This window comes from Cyprinus carpio, chromosome A16, assembly GCF_018340385.1.
Source record: "Cyprinus carpio isolate SPL01 chromosome A16, ASM1834038v1, whole genome shotgun sequence".
In the NCBI taxonomy this organism is placed as follows: Eukaryota; Metazoa; Chordata; class Actinopteri; order Cypriniformes; family Cyprinidae; genus Cyprinus; species Cyprinus carpio.
Genome location: NC_056587.1, coordinates 18,439,653 through 18,457,697, shown reverse-complemented (window position 1 = coordinate 18,457,697; position 18,045 = coordinate 18,439,653). Strand labels below are relative to the sequence as shown.

Below are 18,045 nucleotides of genomic sequence, written 5' to 3'. Positions count from 1 at the left end.
CACATGCATACAGCTTTAGCCTAACTTAAAAAGTGTAGAAAATACATAATTTGAGAAAAAAAGCTTCATTATATACTGTAGAATATATCAATGGTAAATAGCAATGTACTGTGTATATACAAACATATATATGTAATATATATATAAAATAATAATTGTTTTAAGTTATTTATTCATTATATCATAAATGTAGTGCTATAATTTTGCCCTAGAATATTTGTTTTGTTTCCCTGCATTATCAAAATGATCAAGATACTTGGAAAGCAAGCATGCAGCTTTCCACAAACAACTTGTTATTTTTCTACCCTGAAAACACATTAATCATGAGGTGGTTTTTGTGCGTGCTGTTCTTTGGTTATGAGTAAGTGCTGAGATGATGGCTAAAAAAGGAAGGAAAACACTGGGGGATGAAATCGCTTCCTCCTCTTTTACATTAAAAAGATGAATGCTGGACTGTCACAACACACTCACGAGCTGACAAGACTGCTGACAAATAAAAGGTACGTTTAAAAGTTAAAAAATAGTTTAACTAACTGTGAAATACTTGCATGACTTCAAATAATAAGATATGGTGTTTAACTCATAAATAATAAAATAGACTAAATTGTATTGTAACAGATTCACCATTTCTTCAGTCAACATTACATATTTCTAATTATATGATATTATATAATACAATTGGTATTATATAACTTAAGCCACACTGTTTTTGCTGTTATATATTACAAAATAATTCACTTGATTTTATATTGGGTTAGCTAATTAAATGATAATCACATTTTTAAGTGTGGCTAAAGTGTCTAAATATGTTTTGCGGCCACTGTAAATCAAAATAATGCAGACATTAGAGTGATGAAATCATTAACCATTTCAAAATCTCTGTTCTTTCAGGTTATTGAGACGATGATGATGATGATTGGAGCTAAAATGCATCAACTGGCAGGAGGACTACGAAGGGTCTGGTCCAGAATATGTGGTCTCTACACGACCAAAACCACAAAAAGCTGGAAGGAAAAACTTCTCCTCCTGTTGACCTGTTTTAGCACCAGCCTTATTCTGAGCACCTTCCTCTTCCTCATCTTCCACTTTTCCTTCAGATGTGCTCAGGAGGTCTCGCTTCCCTTCACTTGTGTCTTTTGTATAAGCTTAACCCCAGCGATGTATTTCTCAGAAAGGATCCGTTGTTTCGGAGCCTTGGTTTTGATCTCGATGGGTATGAAAGAAACGAAGAGCCTTCTTCTCACTTTAGGAACCAGTTCAGTGATTTTCTTCAACATCCAGAACACGTTACGAAACATGAAACTGCTTGCAAAAGGCCTGCTCTGCAACTTGGAGGAAAAGTTACTGGATGTTAATACAGAACCCCTAGGGAATTATATTAAAATGCTAAAGTGGGTGGGAAAGCAACTTAAAAATTACTTTATAAACTTGCCGTTAGGGAATTACCATGCAGATTTTACACTAGAAGCAAAGGTGGACTCTGAGGACTTTAAAATTCACCTCACAGAGGCCGAACAGGCTTTAAACCAGACCGCGCAAAATGTGTTAGCACTGACCAACGCTTTGTCTTCAATAGGAAAGATAATGTCTCCAACATTAGGTCTTTTATTTCTTGTACTTCTCACTGCTCTATACCTGAGAAGATTCCACGTGGACAAAAAGTACAACAATATATACATCACCAAAACTTTCCGTTGTTTTGACGAGCAGCAAAGGGAAAAGGGAAACCCGTACGTTCTTCCGCTCACCAAAAGCGAATCGCATCGTTATATAGTGACTCCGTCCATTCGTCCGACGGTTCGGTGGTGGAAAGCCATGCTCAAGTTCAGTCTTCCCATATTCACTCACTGTCTCACCTGGCTGGTGTTTATCGGTCTAGACTCCCTGGTTTACTGGCTTATTGTAGTTCTGAGCAAGCGGCTCGGGGAACTGGAGCCACTTCATGTTCCTGTGGGAATAAAACTTCAGGTAAACAAGAAAGTTGCAGTATTGTTTTACAGAGAATTGGATCCTTTAATGTTTTTATTTTTCTATAACTAAACTGAGTATGAAAATATGTATTTAGCACTCTAAAGACGTTGAAATCCTTGTATTCAGAGAGGAAAAAAAAACAAGAATGAAAAATATAAGTATCCATGTAAAATAAAATATACTAGCCTACAGTAGGCCTACTATATAAAAAAATCCCAAACAGCATTTGTTTACAAACAGCTATTTAGCATGTTAACCAGCAATAACCATCATATCTTTCTGTTGTGTGAACATAACCACATATATTTTTTCACATTCTGTGTATAAAAGCAAGGTACAGTAGAAAGGCCTAAAGAAACTGGTTTCACTCTCTTTTAATCAAACCGTTTATAACTATCCATATAATGGCAATCATAATTAGCTGTTTTTGAATGTACCTTGTACTTGTTTTGGTAAATACAGTCACTTTGGTTATAGAATCCAGTTTCACTCTCATTCATATCTGAATTGTGTGTGAACTAAAGAAAAGACAAATGTATTCTGCTCCAGTTTAAACATACTGTAGCCACAACAATCATCTTCATTTCTGTAGGTTTAAAGGGATAATTCATGCAAAAATGAAAATGTTGTCATAATTTACTCACCCTCATGTCATTCCGAACATGTATGACTTTCTTTCTTTGAAAAAAAAGAAGAAAAAAAAAATCTGTGTTTGTTTTTTTTTGCCATACAGTAAAAGTCAATGGGGCCCAGTGTTGTTTGGACCACATTCTGCAAAATATATTTTGTGTTCTTCAGAAGAAAGAAAGAAAAACACAACTCCAGACTGACGTGAGGGTGGGTAATTGATGTCTGAATTTCATATAGGTAATTATTTTCTTTCCATTTCTCCTTTGTTTTTAAAGGAAGCCACATTATTTCTAGGTTTACCTGTTGTTGGAAATGCAACAGGGGCAGACTTTTCCTACACAGTGTCTCTGTTTGAGAAGAAGTGTTTGCCTGAACCGGAACTGTGGCTCTATCAGTCTCTGGTTCCTCTGACTGTGGTCCTGGCCTTGCTGCTTGTTCTGATTCTGCTGTCATCACAGATGGTTCAGCTCAGGGTTTTGCTATCCGAACAGTTTTTCTCAGATGTTGCAGAGAAAAGAGCTGCCTATCTACATGAACAGATTTTAAGAAAGCGGTGCAAAACTAAAGCAGAAGAGCATGAAGGAAGTCTGACGACCTTAGCCATGCAGGTTGGTCACAGGTTTACTAGTGCGTGTAAATATAATATATATATTAAAACTGAATAAATTTACTTGAGCGTGCAACATACAAAGACTTGTTTTAGGAGAAAATATAAATTAAGTTTAAATTTATTACCCCATATTTAAATAGTTGGATTTCTTCTTGCTTTAAGAATAAACCTCACTCAGTTTTATTTATGCTTTTGAAATTACCAGTGAGGTAAGAATAACGCATTTAATTCAAAATATATGCTCTTAAAACAAGTCTGCAGTTTTGCTTCTCCAGAAATATACAGTAGCAAAAGGTGTATATTGATAGATGCTATGGTATTGCAGCACACATTTGCATTGTGATTGTTTTGTGATACATTTAGTATACATTAAAAAAAACGTTGTGTGAACATCTGTATTTAAGTTCTTGCAGGGGATGTTTTGTCCTTAACTGGTTTAATGTATATTTTATAAACAAAATCTTTTTTCTTTTTTATCACAGCCCAGTTTTTGGTGCCCCTTACTCTTCCATAAGCAGAGGACAAACCCTGATGCTGTTTAAATATACTTGAAATTTGCAACACACCAGCCATAATCGCAGGTTTGATAGAGTATATTGACAACACAACATTCACACATCTTTTTATCAAAAAGTGTACCTTTTCATTGCACTGTAGAAAGGAGTGTCCTGTTTATGGTGACCCAGTGATCAGCGTATAAGAGGCAAGTGGATATTTGGCCACTGGGCCCTAGTGATCAATTTGTGCTGTATGGACCAAGGAGCCCTAGTGGTCATCACACACTGTTTGTGACCGGGACAATGGTTTTCATTTTGCTCTTCAGGGGTTAAATGACTCAGATAGAGGTGGAAGTCATTGAGCAATGAGCATATGCGTACATTTTAAACTTGTATCCTATAAAATACAAAACATGTACAGAACCATTATAAAAGTTTAGGGTTGGTAAGAGTTTATAATGGTTTTGAAAGATCTTATGCTTACCAAGGCTCTATATATTTGATCACACAGTAAAAACAGTATATTGTGAAATATTATATTTTAATATATTTAATGTAATTTTTTCCTTTGATAGCAAAGCTGAATTTTCAAGAAACATTTCTCATGATCAGTGTTGTAAACAGTGAATATTTACTTATATTTGTTTTTAATATATATATTGTATATAGCATTCATTTGAAATATAAATCTTTTGCAATATTATAAATGTCTTTAGTGTCACTTTTGGTCAATTTGTTGCATCCTAACTGAATAAAAGTAGCTTTTCTCAAAAAAAAAAAAAAAAAAAATCATCTCTTCTCAGAGTCTCTCTTCTACTTAAGAGTCTACTCTTCTCATTGGTAGATTATAAAAATGTATTTAAACATTTTGTAGCTTTAAAAAAAAAAAAAAAAAAAAAAAAAAAAACAAGAAGTGTATCTGACAAAACTGTAATTTTAGGAGAGGACTTAAAACACAATTTACAGGAGAATCTCAGAACTGATCATTGTTTATCACTAATGCTTAAGTGCTCCTTCAGTCATTCTTTGAAGCACCATCTTTTTCCACTGTAGAGAGAACCCATAAATATGGTTTTATGGGTTCTTCAGAGTAGTGCATTGGTTTCTGGGTTCTTTGCAGCACCAAAAACTTCTTTGTGAAGCTTGAAAAGTATCTTCTGTGGCATTAGGCTGTAACTATTTTTTTGGTTGTAACTAGAGGCTTCATTTTTAATAGTATACTGCAAATTCATCTTATAAAACATTTTTCTTCCGTGATTCAGGATCTTTTTGGGGCTACAGATATGATTTCTCCAGTGTACGGTTCTCTGCACACAGCACTGGGCTTTCCAACCTAAAAAAACAGACATAATCATTAACTATAGTTCATATTGCACACAATGACCACACTTCCAAATTTTAGGGGATGCTGCTGGGCAGTCTTAAAGCAGAGCCCAAACTTATCTGACCTTTTCCCGCTGATTAATTCTATTGTACACAAATTCAGCGAAGGGTTTCCGTGGGATGTATTGTCCCGCGCCCGGGTTTGTGAACAGTTGCCCATTTTCATAAACCACCTTCCCCCTGGAGATCGTGACCACTGGAAGCCCATGACACAGCATTCCCTCAAAAATGTTATAGTCCACAGCCTGGTGGTGAGTCTTTGCTGAAATCACCCTAAAAACAACATAAGATTACATAAATAAAAACAAAAGACATGAATATATGCAAGTTTACTTACTGACTTACACTTATATATGATGTAAACCAGTGTGTACATATATAATTATTAGCATGTACTGTAGGTATTAAAACAAATACTTTAATAAATCAGCAGAAGAACCTTTGAGCCAATTTAAAGTGTGTAAAATTGCAAACTACAGTTTTTCAGCCCAAATCTGTTGTTTCCCATATTCAGCTTGTTTTTTAACCATTCTTTTGCTGTATCAGCACAGTTCAAAGAATGAGCTCTGCATGGCCATCTGTCTCCAGCACTGAGACAAACCAGCAAAAATAAGTTTTCCCATTAAGATGACAGCTATCATCTTAAAGAGCTAATTTAGAAAGATAGTTAAAGTTGTGGATTCCATCAACTGATACAGTGCAAAGGATATTCATTTTCACATTGTATTCAGCTTGACTAAAAACTTGCCTGTACAACGTTTCCATTAACTGATTTGTTATGTATAAAAATTGCATGCCTTGTGAACTATCATTTATTGTTGCATCTATTATAATGCTTTGAAGGACAATAAATATTACAGCATTTCAAAATGATTAATGCTATAGTCCCAAATTTGAGGGTAAAGGTTGTACTGCTTGAAATATATTGCCTAAAATATTGCAAACTCATTCTTATCTTCTGACAGCTTCTCTTTCACGGTGTCTGACAGTTTCCCTTTTGCAGTTTCTTTCTTTTAAGTTTGAATTTTTTATGTTGCTTGCAGAAAAACTTGGTTTTACATTTACACTTGGTATAACAACTTATTGAATATTAATCACTTGGTGCCTATGATTAACCCTTACAAGTGGTAAAATCATAATGCTTTGTCTTAATAATTAAGGATGGATAATTATGCAATTTCATAATAGAATTACCTGTCAGTCCAATCAAATGTGATGTACAATTATGTTTCAATCTAAACATAAAGTGTAGGTTAATGCAAATATCGTGTACAACTGTCTTGCTTTCCATTATTTTCTGTTAGGAACATACAAGTCATCCAGTTGACCCTAATTGAAAAATATGGACCCATAAGCGTCACCGGTCTCTTACACAAGCGCTCAGCTCTGATTAATGCAGCGCTGCTGTGCACTAAATTTCAGCACATTGCTCCTCGCTGCTTAACTCACATGGTTATTTGGTTATTTGCCTAGGAGGAGGAGGATTCAGCCCAGATTCATGGGGGAAAAGGAACAGCAACGTGGCCCAATTACATAAGACCCTCGGCCGTCTGCTGTTTCCGTCCTCTCCTCTCATGCGTGCGCTTTACAGACGACGCGTTTGAGCAGGAAGAACGCTTCAGTTTCTCCATTTATGGTCACGTCTTTGCAGCCAATCCGCTGTATTAATGCTTCGTCATGGCAACATCTGCCTCAGTACTTCCAGCACTTATAGAACCTGTATGACCCCATTCATGTAGAAACATGCTTAACCATCAACCCAGGTATTTGAGCCTACAGATGTTTATACATTTCAAAGCATTTTAAAGCAAACTTTACAGATTTAGTTTTCTATTTATGTCAGGTCCAAATATGTGACTAAAGACCCTCCAAAAACTGAGGTATATAGATTTCATTTTTGAAATATATCAAGCAGATTGGCTCATTTCAGCCAAATAACAAAAACATAGCAATTAAAGTGATGTACAAAGCTCAACAACATTGCTGACTTATTCAATTACAAATAAACTTGAGAAGTCATGAAATGAAGATATGTAAAAGCTGAAGCCCATGAAATTATACAATCCAAACTTGGCTCAAGTGCCTCTTTCAATCAAAGTTTATGGGACAATTTGTCCTGTTTTATTATCCACCAGGTGAAAACTGTAAGTCTGATGACTAAGAAAAGTAAAAGTACACATCTCCTCAAAAAGCTGTAGAGTTTCAGATATCATTTTTTTCCCAATACTTAGGGTTAGTGGTTTGTTTAAATGCAAACCCTTAAAGGGGTCCTATTATGCTTTTTCACTTTTTGAATTTTAGTCAGTGTGTAATGTGTATGTTTGGGCATAAAAAAAAGATCTACAAAGTTACAAATCTTAAAGTCCACTCCAAAGGGACATATTTCATTTTTTAAAAATCCTTTTTCAAGAACTACAACGAACGGCTCGTTTAGACTACAGCATTGTTTTCCGGGTTTTGTGATGTCACAAAACGGCCCATTGGAATATTAAAACAATTCCTGACTATGGAAATTCGTATAATTGGGGGTGCAAAATGTCCAAGTTTACCACAGACCTTATTTTTTAATAGAAATTAGTGATGTGTCGTTCTTGAACGATTCGTTCATTTTGAACGAATCTTTAATGTGACTCGGGAAGAACGAGTCGTCTCGGGGAGTGATTCGTTCAGTCGCGCATGCGCAATATTCTATAGGTTCTGTACTGGTTGTAGTAGTAGTTTACCTGTTTCAGTCAATGCAGTCTGAGCCGGAAAGAGAATTGATTAGTTCATCTCTCGAGTCTTCGGGTTTATCGAGGCATTCGTTCATCACGTGACAGACCCATAGCGTAACCAATGCAGTCTTGAGCTGGAAAGAGACTTAATAATAATAACAACCAACTCTTTATTACCTTTGTTACAACATTCAGTGTATGGAAAATAACCATCGTGACAGAAATTCACACATTTGTAAACTGTAAGAAGTAAAAAGCTACAATTTGAGACCAGAAACTCAGTAACTGTAAGAGTAAATAATTATAATAATGATGATGATGATTATGATAATAATAATAACTATGCACCCATTTGTAAGGAAGCTTGTAAGTTAATTTCTCTATCCAATGCTGTCACGTCATGTGACAAAAGAACAAACGATAGGTTAAAGCCTTTTATAAGCTTATGGGTCTGTCACATGATGAACGAATGACTCGATAAACCCGAAGACCCAAGAGATGAACTAATCAATTCCCTTTCCGTCTCAAGAATGCATTGGTTAAGTTTATGGGTCTGTCACATGATGAACGAATGACTCGATAAACCAGAAGACTCGAGAGATGAACTAATCAATTCTCTTAACGGCTCAGACCGCATTGGTTAAGTTTAGTGGGCTGTCACGTGATGAAGGAACGACTCAAACCGGAGGACTTCTCAGATAAGGTTATTGAGGTTATTGAGGTGAGCTAATCATAGACTGAAGAACCAGGTAAACAATAAATTAATCTTTTCTGTTTTATAGCATTATAGTTTTGTGTTGTTTGTAGTGTGATCAACGTTTGCATAAGTACTAGTAGATGTTAGGGAAATTACACGTAACATTTGAATTATACGTTGATAAAATGAACGAAATTACTCGAAAAAAGATTTGTTCATTTGCTGAACGAGACTCAAAGGTCCGAGTCGGTAAAATGATCCAAACTTCCCATCCCTAATAGAAATAGTGATTTAGTCTTCTGGGTTTTGACGTCACAGCTCCAGCCATCTATTAAAATGTATTTAAAGTAGATGTAGTCTTTTTCTCATATTAAATGTCTGGCTGTTAGGAATGTCTGCACAATAAAGCAGGGCTCATTATTCATTAGGGCATGTAAATGAGGTCACATGTAGTTTTCTAGGCTGCTGTGAGTTACCTGGTGGCCTTTGGGTCCCATATGACCAGGTCTGCATCAGAGCCTTTAGCAATTCTTCCTTTTCGAGGATAAAGGTTGAAGATTTTTGCTGCGTTAGTACTGGTGACAGCTACAAACCGGTTTTCGTCCATTTTTCCGCTGTGCTAGGGAAAATAAAACCACAAATTGTGAGTTATTTTTGTGATCGCTGCACCTCACATCCAAGAATGAGAAAGTTAAAGGTCAGCACTACATTGAGATAGATAGATAGATAGATAGATAGATAGATACTGACCACTCCCTTCTCCCATATTACGGACATCCTATCTTCAACACCATTGACTCCATTTGGGATTTTGGTAAAGTCGTCTTTCCCAAGGGCTTTCTGGCACACTGAGAATGTGCAGTTATCGGTTCCTGTTACGCTTAGATCATCACTGTAAGATAATGCACATTATCATCTCATCATTAATGATGCTTTTAATATTCCTTACTTTTTCATCTTGGGACATGCTTGAACTTTTGTATTCTATGGAAGAAAAGAAAGTCATGCGAGTTTGTACGGAAATGTTAGTAAATGTTGAAACCGTGAAAGTTCACATATACTTGGCCAGCAGGTCCATTAGATATCCAGGGGTACTGGGGTCTGGTCTCAAAGGTGGGCCCATGACAAAACTAGCAGCATGAGCCCAATCCTTATGCCAATAGTGAGTGCCATCTGTGCCCAGTCCAGCCGCAATGGGCTCTCCAAACACCACTCGACCTGACAAGAAACAATCAGTGTGATAAAGGATCAATACTGAGTTTTTGAAAATCTGGTTTAGAAATGTAGAAATCACCTCAAAGGTGCCAAAACCAACTCATCTTAGTCATTAACATTAAATGGTGTTGTTCCCCAATTTTAAATCTACAATCTTACCAATTTCTGAATGAAACCGTATTAATGTAGGATGCAACTTTATTGTATTTCCTATAGACTACTGCTCAAAGGTTTAGAATAAGATTTAGTTTTTTCAAAAGTCTTTTAATACTTTCATTCAGCAATGCTGCATTAAATTGACCAAAAGTGAGTTAAGTTTATAATGTTATAAAAGATTTGTTTTTCAAATAATTGAACTGATTTTATGATTTGCATCAGAAAACATCAAATTCAGGCCTGTAAGTTTTTGAAACTCTTGTCCTATCAATAATCATGTTGCCTTGTCTCATTTCATTTTACCCACCATTTCTGCGTGCATTAGCCACCACCTTCGCTGCAGATTTGCTCATGACGTGCACTACGTAGAGCGGGCAGTTAGCGGCATGGGCGATAGTGATGGCGCGCTGTGTGGCCTCAGCCTCCACTTCCTCTGGACGACACATCTCATGGCCCTCAGGACCCGTGATGCCCAGAGAGAGCATACGCTTAGCCCCCTGTGTCAGAACACAAGCAAATCTATGTTCACAGAAAATCTAATCTATGCATGCTCTGTGAGACAGCCATCAACTGTATCTCAGCATGCTTCATCAGCATAAAATTCTTCAGATTTAGCAACTATAATCTAAAGATTTTGAACAATATTTAGCATTTCTGAAGGAAATAGCAGTGCTTGCAAAGCAGAAAATATTTTTACATTTTCTGAAGAAAACAGGAGTGATGCTTGCCTTGCAAAACTCACTGCCACAATGCCAGGGCATTGCTATGTGGTTACTAAGGTGTTCTGAGTGTTTTAATGCATTCTTATGTTATCTTGCTTTAGTGTCATAGGTGGTTGCCAAGGCATTGCTATGTGGTTGCTAAGATGTTCTGAATGTCTTTAGTGTCACCTTACATAGATGTTAAGGTGTCTTAGTGGTTCCCAGGTATTCTAAGTTTTAGTGCATTCATATGTGGTAACTGGAATGTTTTAAGTGGTTGCTAAGATGCTGTGGGTGTTTTAAGTACATTTTTATGTGGTTGCTATGGTGTCGTAGCTGGTTGCTAAGGTGTTCTGAATGTTTTAGTAAGTGGTTAAGGTGTTGTAAGTGGTTGCCAGATGTTTTGAGTCCTTTTAAGTGCATTCATATGTGGTTGGTCACTATGGTGTTTTATGCGGTTGCTAAGGTTGTGAGTTGTGACTCGGTTGTTGCTTACTGGAACACTCCAAGAGATCTCACCACCATGCCATTCAATATAAGGGGACGTTTACATGACACCATTTCAAACTAAAAACGGAACATTTATGGGTATTTTGGGAGCCTGAAAATGCATTTTTTTTTAAATGGGTTTAAAAGTGCACATGATTTTGAAAACAATACCATTGTTGTCTCTTTGTAAATTAAAAACACTGAAAATTGTGAAAACAGTTATGTCATGCCCAGGCCTATTACATGTTTCTTTACAAAGTGACATTCCCAACTACTGGCCTGACGTGCATAATACAGCACTTAAAGTTGTTTTTGCGATTTGTGAAACACCAAGGAAAAATGTTACCTTTTTTACCCTAAGTCAGTAGGATTTTGGCTTTAGATTTTGGGCTTCTCTGTCTCTCTCTCTCTCTCTCTCTCTCTCTGTCACCCTCTTCTGATGCTGTTTTGAATGTAAATACCAATTTAATAAGTTATCTTTTAGAAAATTAGTGAAGGCAGAAGTTACAGTTTACTAAGAGTCTTTGAATAAAAAAAACTTGAGTTTCTAAAGAAGGGGAAAGAGGAAGGATAGACTATGTCAAAAAATGCTGAAAGTATGGGTGTGGCTACTGAGAGACTATGGTCTGTGTCTTTAAGAATTTAATTTAAGGTTTATTTTCATTTAAGAGAAAGAGAGAGGGAAAAGCATTCCTTTGCACTTTTGGTTTTGGATCTTTTAGTTTCTTTTGAGAAACTACTGGTCAAGAACCTGAACCTGCGGTCTCTCTTTAGAGTTGTTGTTTAAGATATGTGTTTTAGTCTTTGTCAAGTCTGGTCTTGACTCCTTCTATCCTACCTGAGGCTCTAACTGACCGATTTGTTACACCTCGTCTCCCTGTACATGATTTATACCATAGTCGTTCTGAAACTAGTGAAAAACATAGCCAGCCAACACACAGCTTCATTAACTCATTTATACATGTGCTGCCCTCCACTGGAATCATATTTCACATGTTTGTAATTGTCATGTGATTTGTTCTAAGAATGCCAGGATTTCAAAATGTATTTCAGTTAATGTTAACATTCAGTATAAATTGCCTAAATATGTACTTTTAGTGGCATATCATAAACTGCTCCATTAACTCTGACCTTTCTAAGACTTACATGACACATCTGGTTCTTTCTACTGCTTTTTGCCACATGTTGGGCAATAGACTGTCTAAAAATAAATGTGGTCAGTATTTACGAGATAAAAATAGCTGGTTATTGTTCGTTAAAAAATAAAATCACATTAAACATTACATTTCTAACAGTTCTCAGCACAATATGCCCTTGACCTTTTGACCAGATATAATTTGTAAAAAATGTGTGCAGTTTAAAAGCACAGGCCAGTTCTTGTGTAACATGGCCTGTTTGTTTAGGGCTTGATCAACTTGGCATTTAAAGAATGATTTACAAGAAACACCTGCACACTGGTGTACTCTTCTTAAATCATGGTGAAGTTTAACTCAGGGGCGAAAGAGCAGAGAGCTTTGGTTGGGGGGGATCTCTTAACAGACAAAGAGAGTTTCTAAACAGATCCAACACTCTTAAAATGAAAGTTTTTTTATTTATTTATTTATTTATTTTTTTGGTATCTGTGGTTCCATGAAAAACCTCTAACATCCATGGAACCATTCAATTCCAAAAACAAATGTATATATATTTAGAGTGGAAAAAAAGAAGGTTATTTTAAAAACTTTTCACCAAAATCTTATTTGGAGAAAACAGTGGTTCTCCCCTCATATCTGGCATCAAGTTTAGTGTTTTAGGGTACCTTTTAAGGTTGTGTGTCATTTAGAACATAGTTCCATGGTAGATTCTTGAATTTGAATGGCTGCAAACAAGAAGCAGAATTGTAATTTTATGTCATAAATATAAACTCAGAATACTTCTCACCTCTGCAATAAGGTCTCCATTCTCTGCATGGACTTGAGCTATTGCTCCAGTCTCTTTACACTGGGCAAATACCGCAAAGAGCTCATGGTCACGCAGCATGAAGACGTCTTTGTATGCCATGAACATCTTAAAAGAGTTGACACCTTTTTCATGAACAAGAGTCTCCATTTCCTTCTTGACCTAGAGAAAGTCCCAGATTTATATGTTAATGATATTAATGATCACATTTATAGTCAGAGGAAAATCCCATGTAATCCCACCATGAGGGAGGACCACACTTAAGTAGAATGAAACAGTTTGTAAATTCATATTTAAAAAATGACCTTTAGTGCAATGTTCATAATTAAAATATAATGTATTTATTTTGAAATATATGGTAGCAGCCATACAGTGTCATCCCACCAGGTTACTGCCATATGAAGGGAGTAATCGCAGCAGACTTTGGGGTCAGCCGTTGTTCTCCACCGCTCATAGGCTTCTAAAAGTGAACACCCCTTCTGTGGGATGACAAAGTCCAGGATCATAGTCGTGCCTCCTGCGACTGCGGCCTGTGGACACATGGTATTAGCAAAGTAAAGCAACGGAACATCAACACTTACATTGTTACAAATTAACTCTCTAGTCACATCTGAAGCAACTCAGGTTTACTTAATTATCCATACATCGTTTGTTTTATCAATCACCATTGTATTGCATTACATTATATGTTTTGCCTCTCAAAATTAGTTTTATATAATAAAACTACAGAGCTTTAATCATAAAACTAAGCATTAAACATCAGCTTACTAAGACATATTATCGAGTGATATTTATATGCATTTATATACATACTGTTATAGAGATCACTGATTCACATTAAAAGCTATCAATATATCATCTTACTTTTTGGCCATATATATAACAATATCTGTACCAAAATGCATATATTTTTGCTCAGTTTCATCCTCTGTGTAATATTGATGTTTCTCTTATTTTCACTAAATCCTTATATGGGCCATAAAAGCCTGATGTATAAAATATGATAAAGTTAAAACTATTTTTTCTTTTATATTTTGTTAGGTTCTAAGTTCATAGTTCATGCATCCAATGGCATTCAAGTGACTGTTCTGTCCTGTAAGACATTTAAGTGACGATGCCAGTATGCAGTAGGTGAAAATAAATGTATAAGCCATAATGTTCTGTTACAAGCACACTGAGCTTATTTGAATTGCTCCATGTGCAAGAATACAGTAAATTCGTCACAGTAAAGAGGGGAAACTAGAAGGAAGGAAAAATGAGTAGAACAAAGTTTTAATATACAATATTTAATAATGGATTACCTCAAATGAGCTACTAACAAACCAGACATCATTAGAATCATGAGACTAATGCCATCAATAGGGGCTCCAGACATTATGTGTAATTTCAATGTTTTTATTTCATTTCAAAAATTAAAATGATTATTTAAAATGAGTTTAGGAACAATAATGGATGCACAAAACGATTTTCATCAATTGTATTTACCTTGGTACCAGTATGAAAGTCATCCACAGCTGTGGTGCCCATGAATGACAGCTCCATGTGTGTGTGAGTGTCTATTCCACCGGGCAGCACGAGTCTGTCTGTGGCATCGATGACCCGTGTGCCAGCTGCTACCTGCAGATCTGAGCCAACTGCACTGATAACGCCATCTTCAATAAACACGTCTGCCATCTCCGAGAAATCCTCATTTACCACCTTCCCTCCTTTAATTAAAATCCGGCTTTGAGTTGTCATATTTTCTTTTTACTAGCTTACTAATGCACGTTTAAACGATGATTAAAAAGAGTCCAAATTATGCTCTACAGATGAATTTGTTTTCTTCAATAAACATGCAACTCTAGAAACGTGAATCACTGTCTGTCAGTGTTGGGTTAGAAGTGCTTTTTTTTAAAACCTCTCACCCATTTCATTGCGAAACCCGCCCAACCGACCTATCCGTTTAGCCTGTTTCTGACATGATGAGCATGATTTATCTGAACTCGGTTCAGTGAACAGGTTCAAATCAATTCATCACTCAGAGTGTTCCCAGAAGCCACCAGGTCCTAAATATAGGACTCTACAAACTTTTATGCCTTTTATATCATCGTATTCTCTTTAGCATACACGTTGTGTTTAACAAAAAGTGTCAGGATATCTTTAAACGTGATTAAACACAACTGCGAAACTTGGGCGACCTGTTTCAAACAAGTGAACGAAATGATGAACATGATTCATCTGAGGCAATCGGTTCGTACGGATGGTTAGTTAAAAAAAAAAAAAAAAGATTTTTGAGTCTTTACTCTTTATAAAGAGTTTTCTTTTACTTTTTTTAAAAAAAATATATTATTTTATTATAATAGTCTCGTGTATTAAATCTGATATGATGATCATGACCTTGATTTTTCATTTGAACGAACAACAAAGATCAGATGCATAGTAAGCTAGTATCATGGTAACCTTTTTAAATGGCATAAAAAAGTATTTGAAGGATGTCTAATATAGGAAGGGCAATTTAGCCTGCTGTACATTCGGCCGACATCAAGTGCTTGATCGAAATCAATTATTGATTTTAAATGAAATATTTTATTAACTCAATCTGTTAATCCTCCGATTAATAAACGGTTCCTAGCAAGACTTTTATCCAAGAAAAACGAACTATAAATCCTGTAATATTTTGTGTTTTCTTTATTGTGCACAAGTTCTCCGTTGTTTTTTTGTTTGTTTTGTTTTTTGTGTGGTTACATTTTCCGCCCTCGAGATGGCACCATTTACCCATTTTTGTTTGAGTTCTTGTGGTATAAGCCTATAAACGTGACAGAGAAAGTTGTGGACTACATGAAACATCTACAACGATCTGAAATGTAGTATAGCTGCTTGCGGGATTCAGAGACATTCAGTGTGAGGAACATGAATCCCAAATGAAACTTCTTCCCCGACAGTAGCAGCAGATATCTTGATATTTGCATGCTGTATTGAAGATATCATCTCTCAATCATTTTAAGAGAAATGCTACATTATGCGAAATATGATTGATCATCAGTGAACATGTTTATGGTACAGTGTCTTTGACATGATCTGCAATGTGCTATGCATCTAGGAACAATAAAGTACTTGATCAGACATCTTATTTTCAGCTATTTTGAAAGGCAAATTAGCTTCAATATGCTTAGATCATTATGCAACACCTTGACTCAAAGCTTACAAATTGGGATATCAGTCAAAATTTGAATGTGCATAAAAGTTCAAAAGCAGCAATAAAACTAGAGATGCTTATTTAGAGTAATCTTTCTTCTTAAGTGGACTCATGTAATATTGTCATTACAACCTGACATGACCGCTTCCAGATACTGACCTAAATCCATTTGAATATTCTTTTTTTTCTTGCTCTTATTCCAAATGTGTCTAATTTGAATTGCAAAAATATTGAATAAAAATTGTTTAGATCTGCCTTAGATTTCAGCATAATTATGTTATAATTATTCTATATTTATTAACAAAACTTATGAAATTTATTAGTATATTTTGTTATTTAATTGAATTTAAATGTAATTACATTTAAAAACTGATGCATTAAACAAATGCATTTTATATGATATTGTCTTCATCTTTCAGTGCTTGCACTGAGATGTTTACCAGTGCAACTACAAATACAATTCATCTGAACAATGCAAACAAAATCGAACAAAATATCCTCTTAAGTGTGGCTCTGTCACCATATACAACAGTAAGCATTACATGCTTATGAAAAATATCACAAGTTTTTTTAATTGTCTTTGTAGGTAGCAGTAAGACGATGCTGTGTGTTACTGACAGCATACATTTTGGACAAAACAAAGCCATCTTGAATCCCCAGTGCTGTGACACTGACCTCTGCAGCACTGTAGAGGTACCAGGTACATAAACATATGAGAACAAAGATTTTACAATGGTAGTATTCCATATTTTATTTCTGTAGTGTATACATTTAATAGCAATTTCGTATTTTATCTGGGTAAAGTCTTAAATTAGTTCTGTTTTGATTAGTCTTTGCATTGCATTAACTACTAGCCTACTCTTATTCATTCTTTCATGTCGTAATCTTTTTTTTCTTCACATAACAACTGTCCTTCAGTTTTTTGTTTTGTTTTCTTTCCCAAATGTTAATGTACTTTCTAAATGAGATATCAGTTCAGTGATGAGCATGCGTGAATAAGATTTGAGACGAAAACAAAGACAAATCAAAGCAAATGAAGGCAAATATCACTTGTGAACAGACTTGCACTTCACAAATTTTAGAGGATGATGGCAAAGACTATTTTACCAAACCTACCAATCAGAATCAATATTCAAATGATGCAACATCCTTTGCTCTTTTCTTGTGCTCGATCAGGGGCAAGTTCTTCAAGCTCTCGTGTCATGTCATGTGTCTTTAAGTTAGCTGCACCAAAAAGTTGTGCTGTTGTTGTGCTTATTGGTTCATTTGCATTGGCAGTATTGTTCTTACTTGCAGTGATTTGACGGAGTGTATAAATAATGACTATAATGATTTATTTTGTTGTTGTTGGTTTCCATTGGGTCTTTTTGTTGTAGCAAAGGAGTATTCTCAGAGCTGTGAATTCCATCAGCCGGTTCAGGGAAAGTCTTTTCACTGTCACAGCATCTTGTGCAGCTTACTTTGTCTTTGCTGTGTTAAAAAATAGAAAACTGACATGCACGAGAGACACAAAGATGCATGTGCTGGAAAGATAAGCAAGCCTTTAGGGTTTATAAGTACCTAACCTCTCTCTGTCTCTCTCTTTATCTTTATTTTTTCTCTCACTCATTTTCTCCCTCACACGCTGAACAATTCTGCATGCCTTAAGAGGATTTACAGGGTGATTTGAAGTGTAATCAGAGTATGAAATATTAAGAAAGCTAGGGCATCTACACTGCGCCTCTGCAGACAGGGATAAGAATTTACTTTCGCTCATCAAGTCTGGAAGAGTTCAGAAAGTGTTGTTTGTTTATCGAAGCAGTTGCGTTCGTATAACGTGATCATCGGCTGCCAGACGCGTCTGACGCCTCTGCCGTTTAGAAAGTATCT

General features: G+C 35.8%; 2 protein-coding genes across 2 annotated transcripts; one reads left to right on the top strand and one right to left on the bottom strand.

The window, feature by feature from the left end:
• The first annotated feature begins 430 nt into the window (after positions 1-430).
• Positions 431-4,231, top strand: LOC109087805 (dendritic cell-specific transmembrane protein). The gene is made up of 4 exons (XM_042773088.1): positions 431-500; positions 892-1,968; positions 2,877-3,209; positions 3,694-4,231. Exons 2-4 carry the CDS (start codon positions 904-906, stop codon positions 3,751-3,753), a joined length of 1,458 nt encoding a protein of 485 aa, XP_042629022.1. The 5' UTR covers positions 431-500; positions 892-903; the 3' UTR covers positions 3,754-4,231.
• Positions 4,232-4,622: 391 nt separating this feature from the next.
• Positions 4,623-14,942, bottom strand: dpys (dihydropyrimidinase). Its single transcript, XM_042773087.1, has 9 exons — positions 14,487-14,942; positions 13,373-13,531; positions 12,984-13,163; positions 10,181-10,370; positions 9,564-9,720; positions 9,253-9,394; positions 8,979-9,121; positions 5,157-5,364; positions 4,623-5,041 (listed from the first exon to the last, which is right to left on the bottom strand). Exons 1-9 carry the CDS (start codon positions 14,736-14,738, stop codon positions 4,967-4,969), a joined length of 1,506 nt encoding a protein of 501 aa, XP_042629021.1. The 5' UTR covers positions 14,739-14,942; the 3' UTR covers positions 4,623-4,966.
• Positions 14,943-18,045: the final 3,103 nt, after the last annotated feature.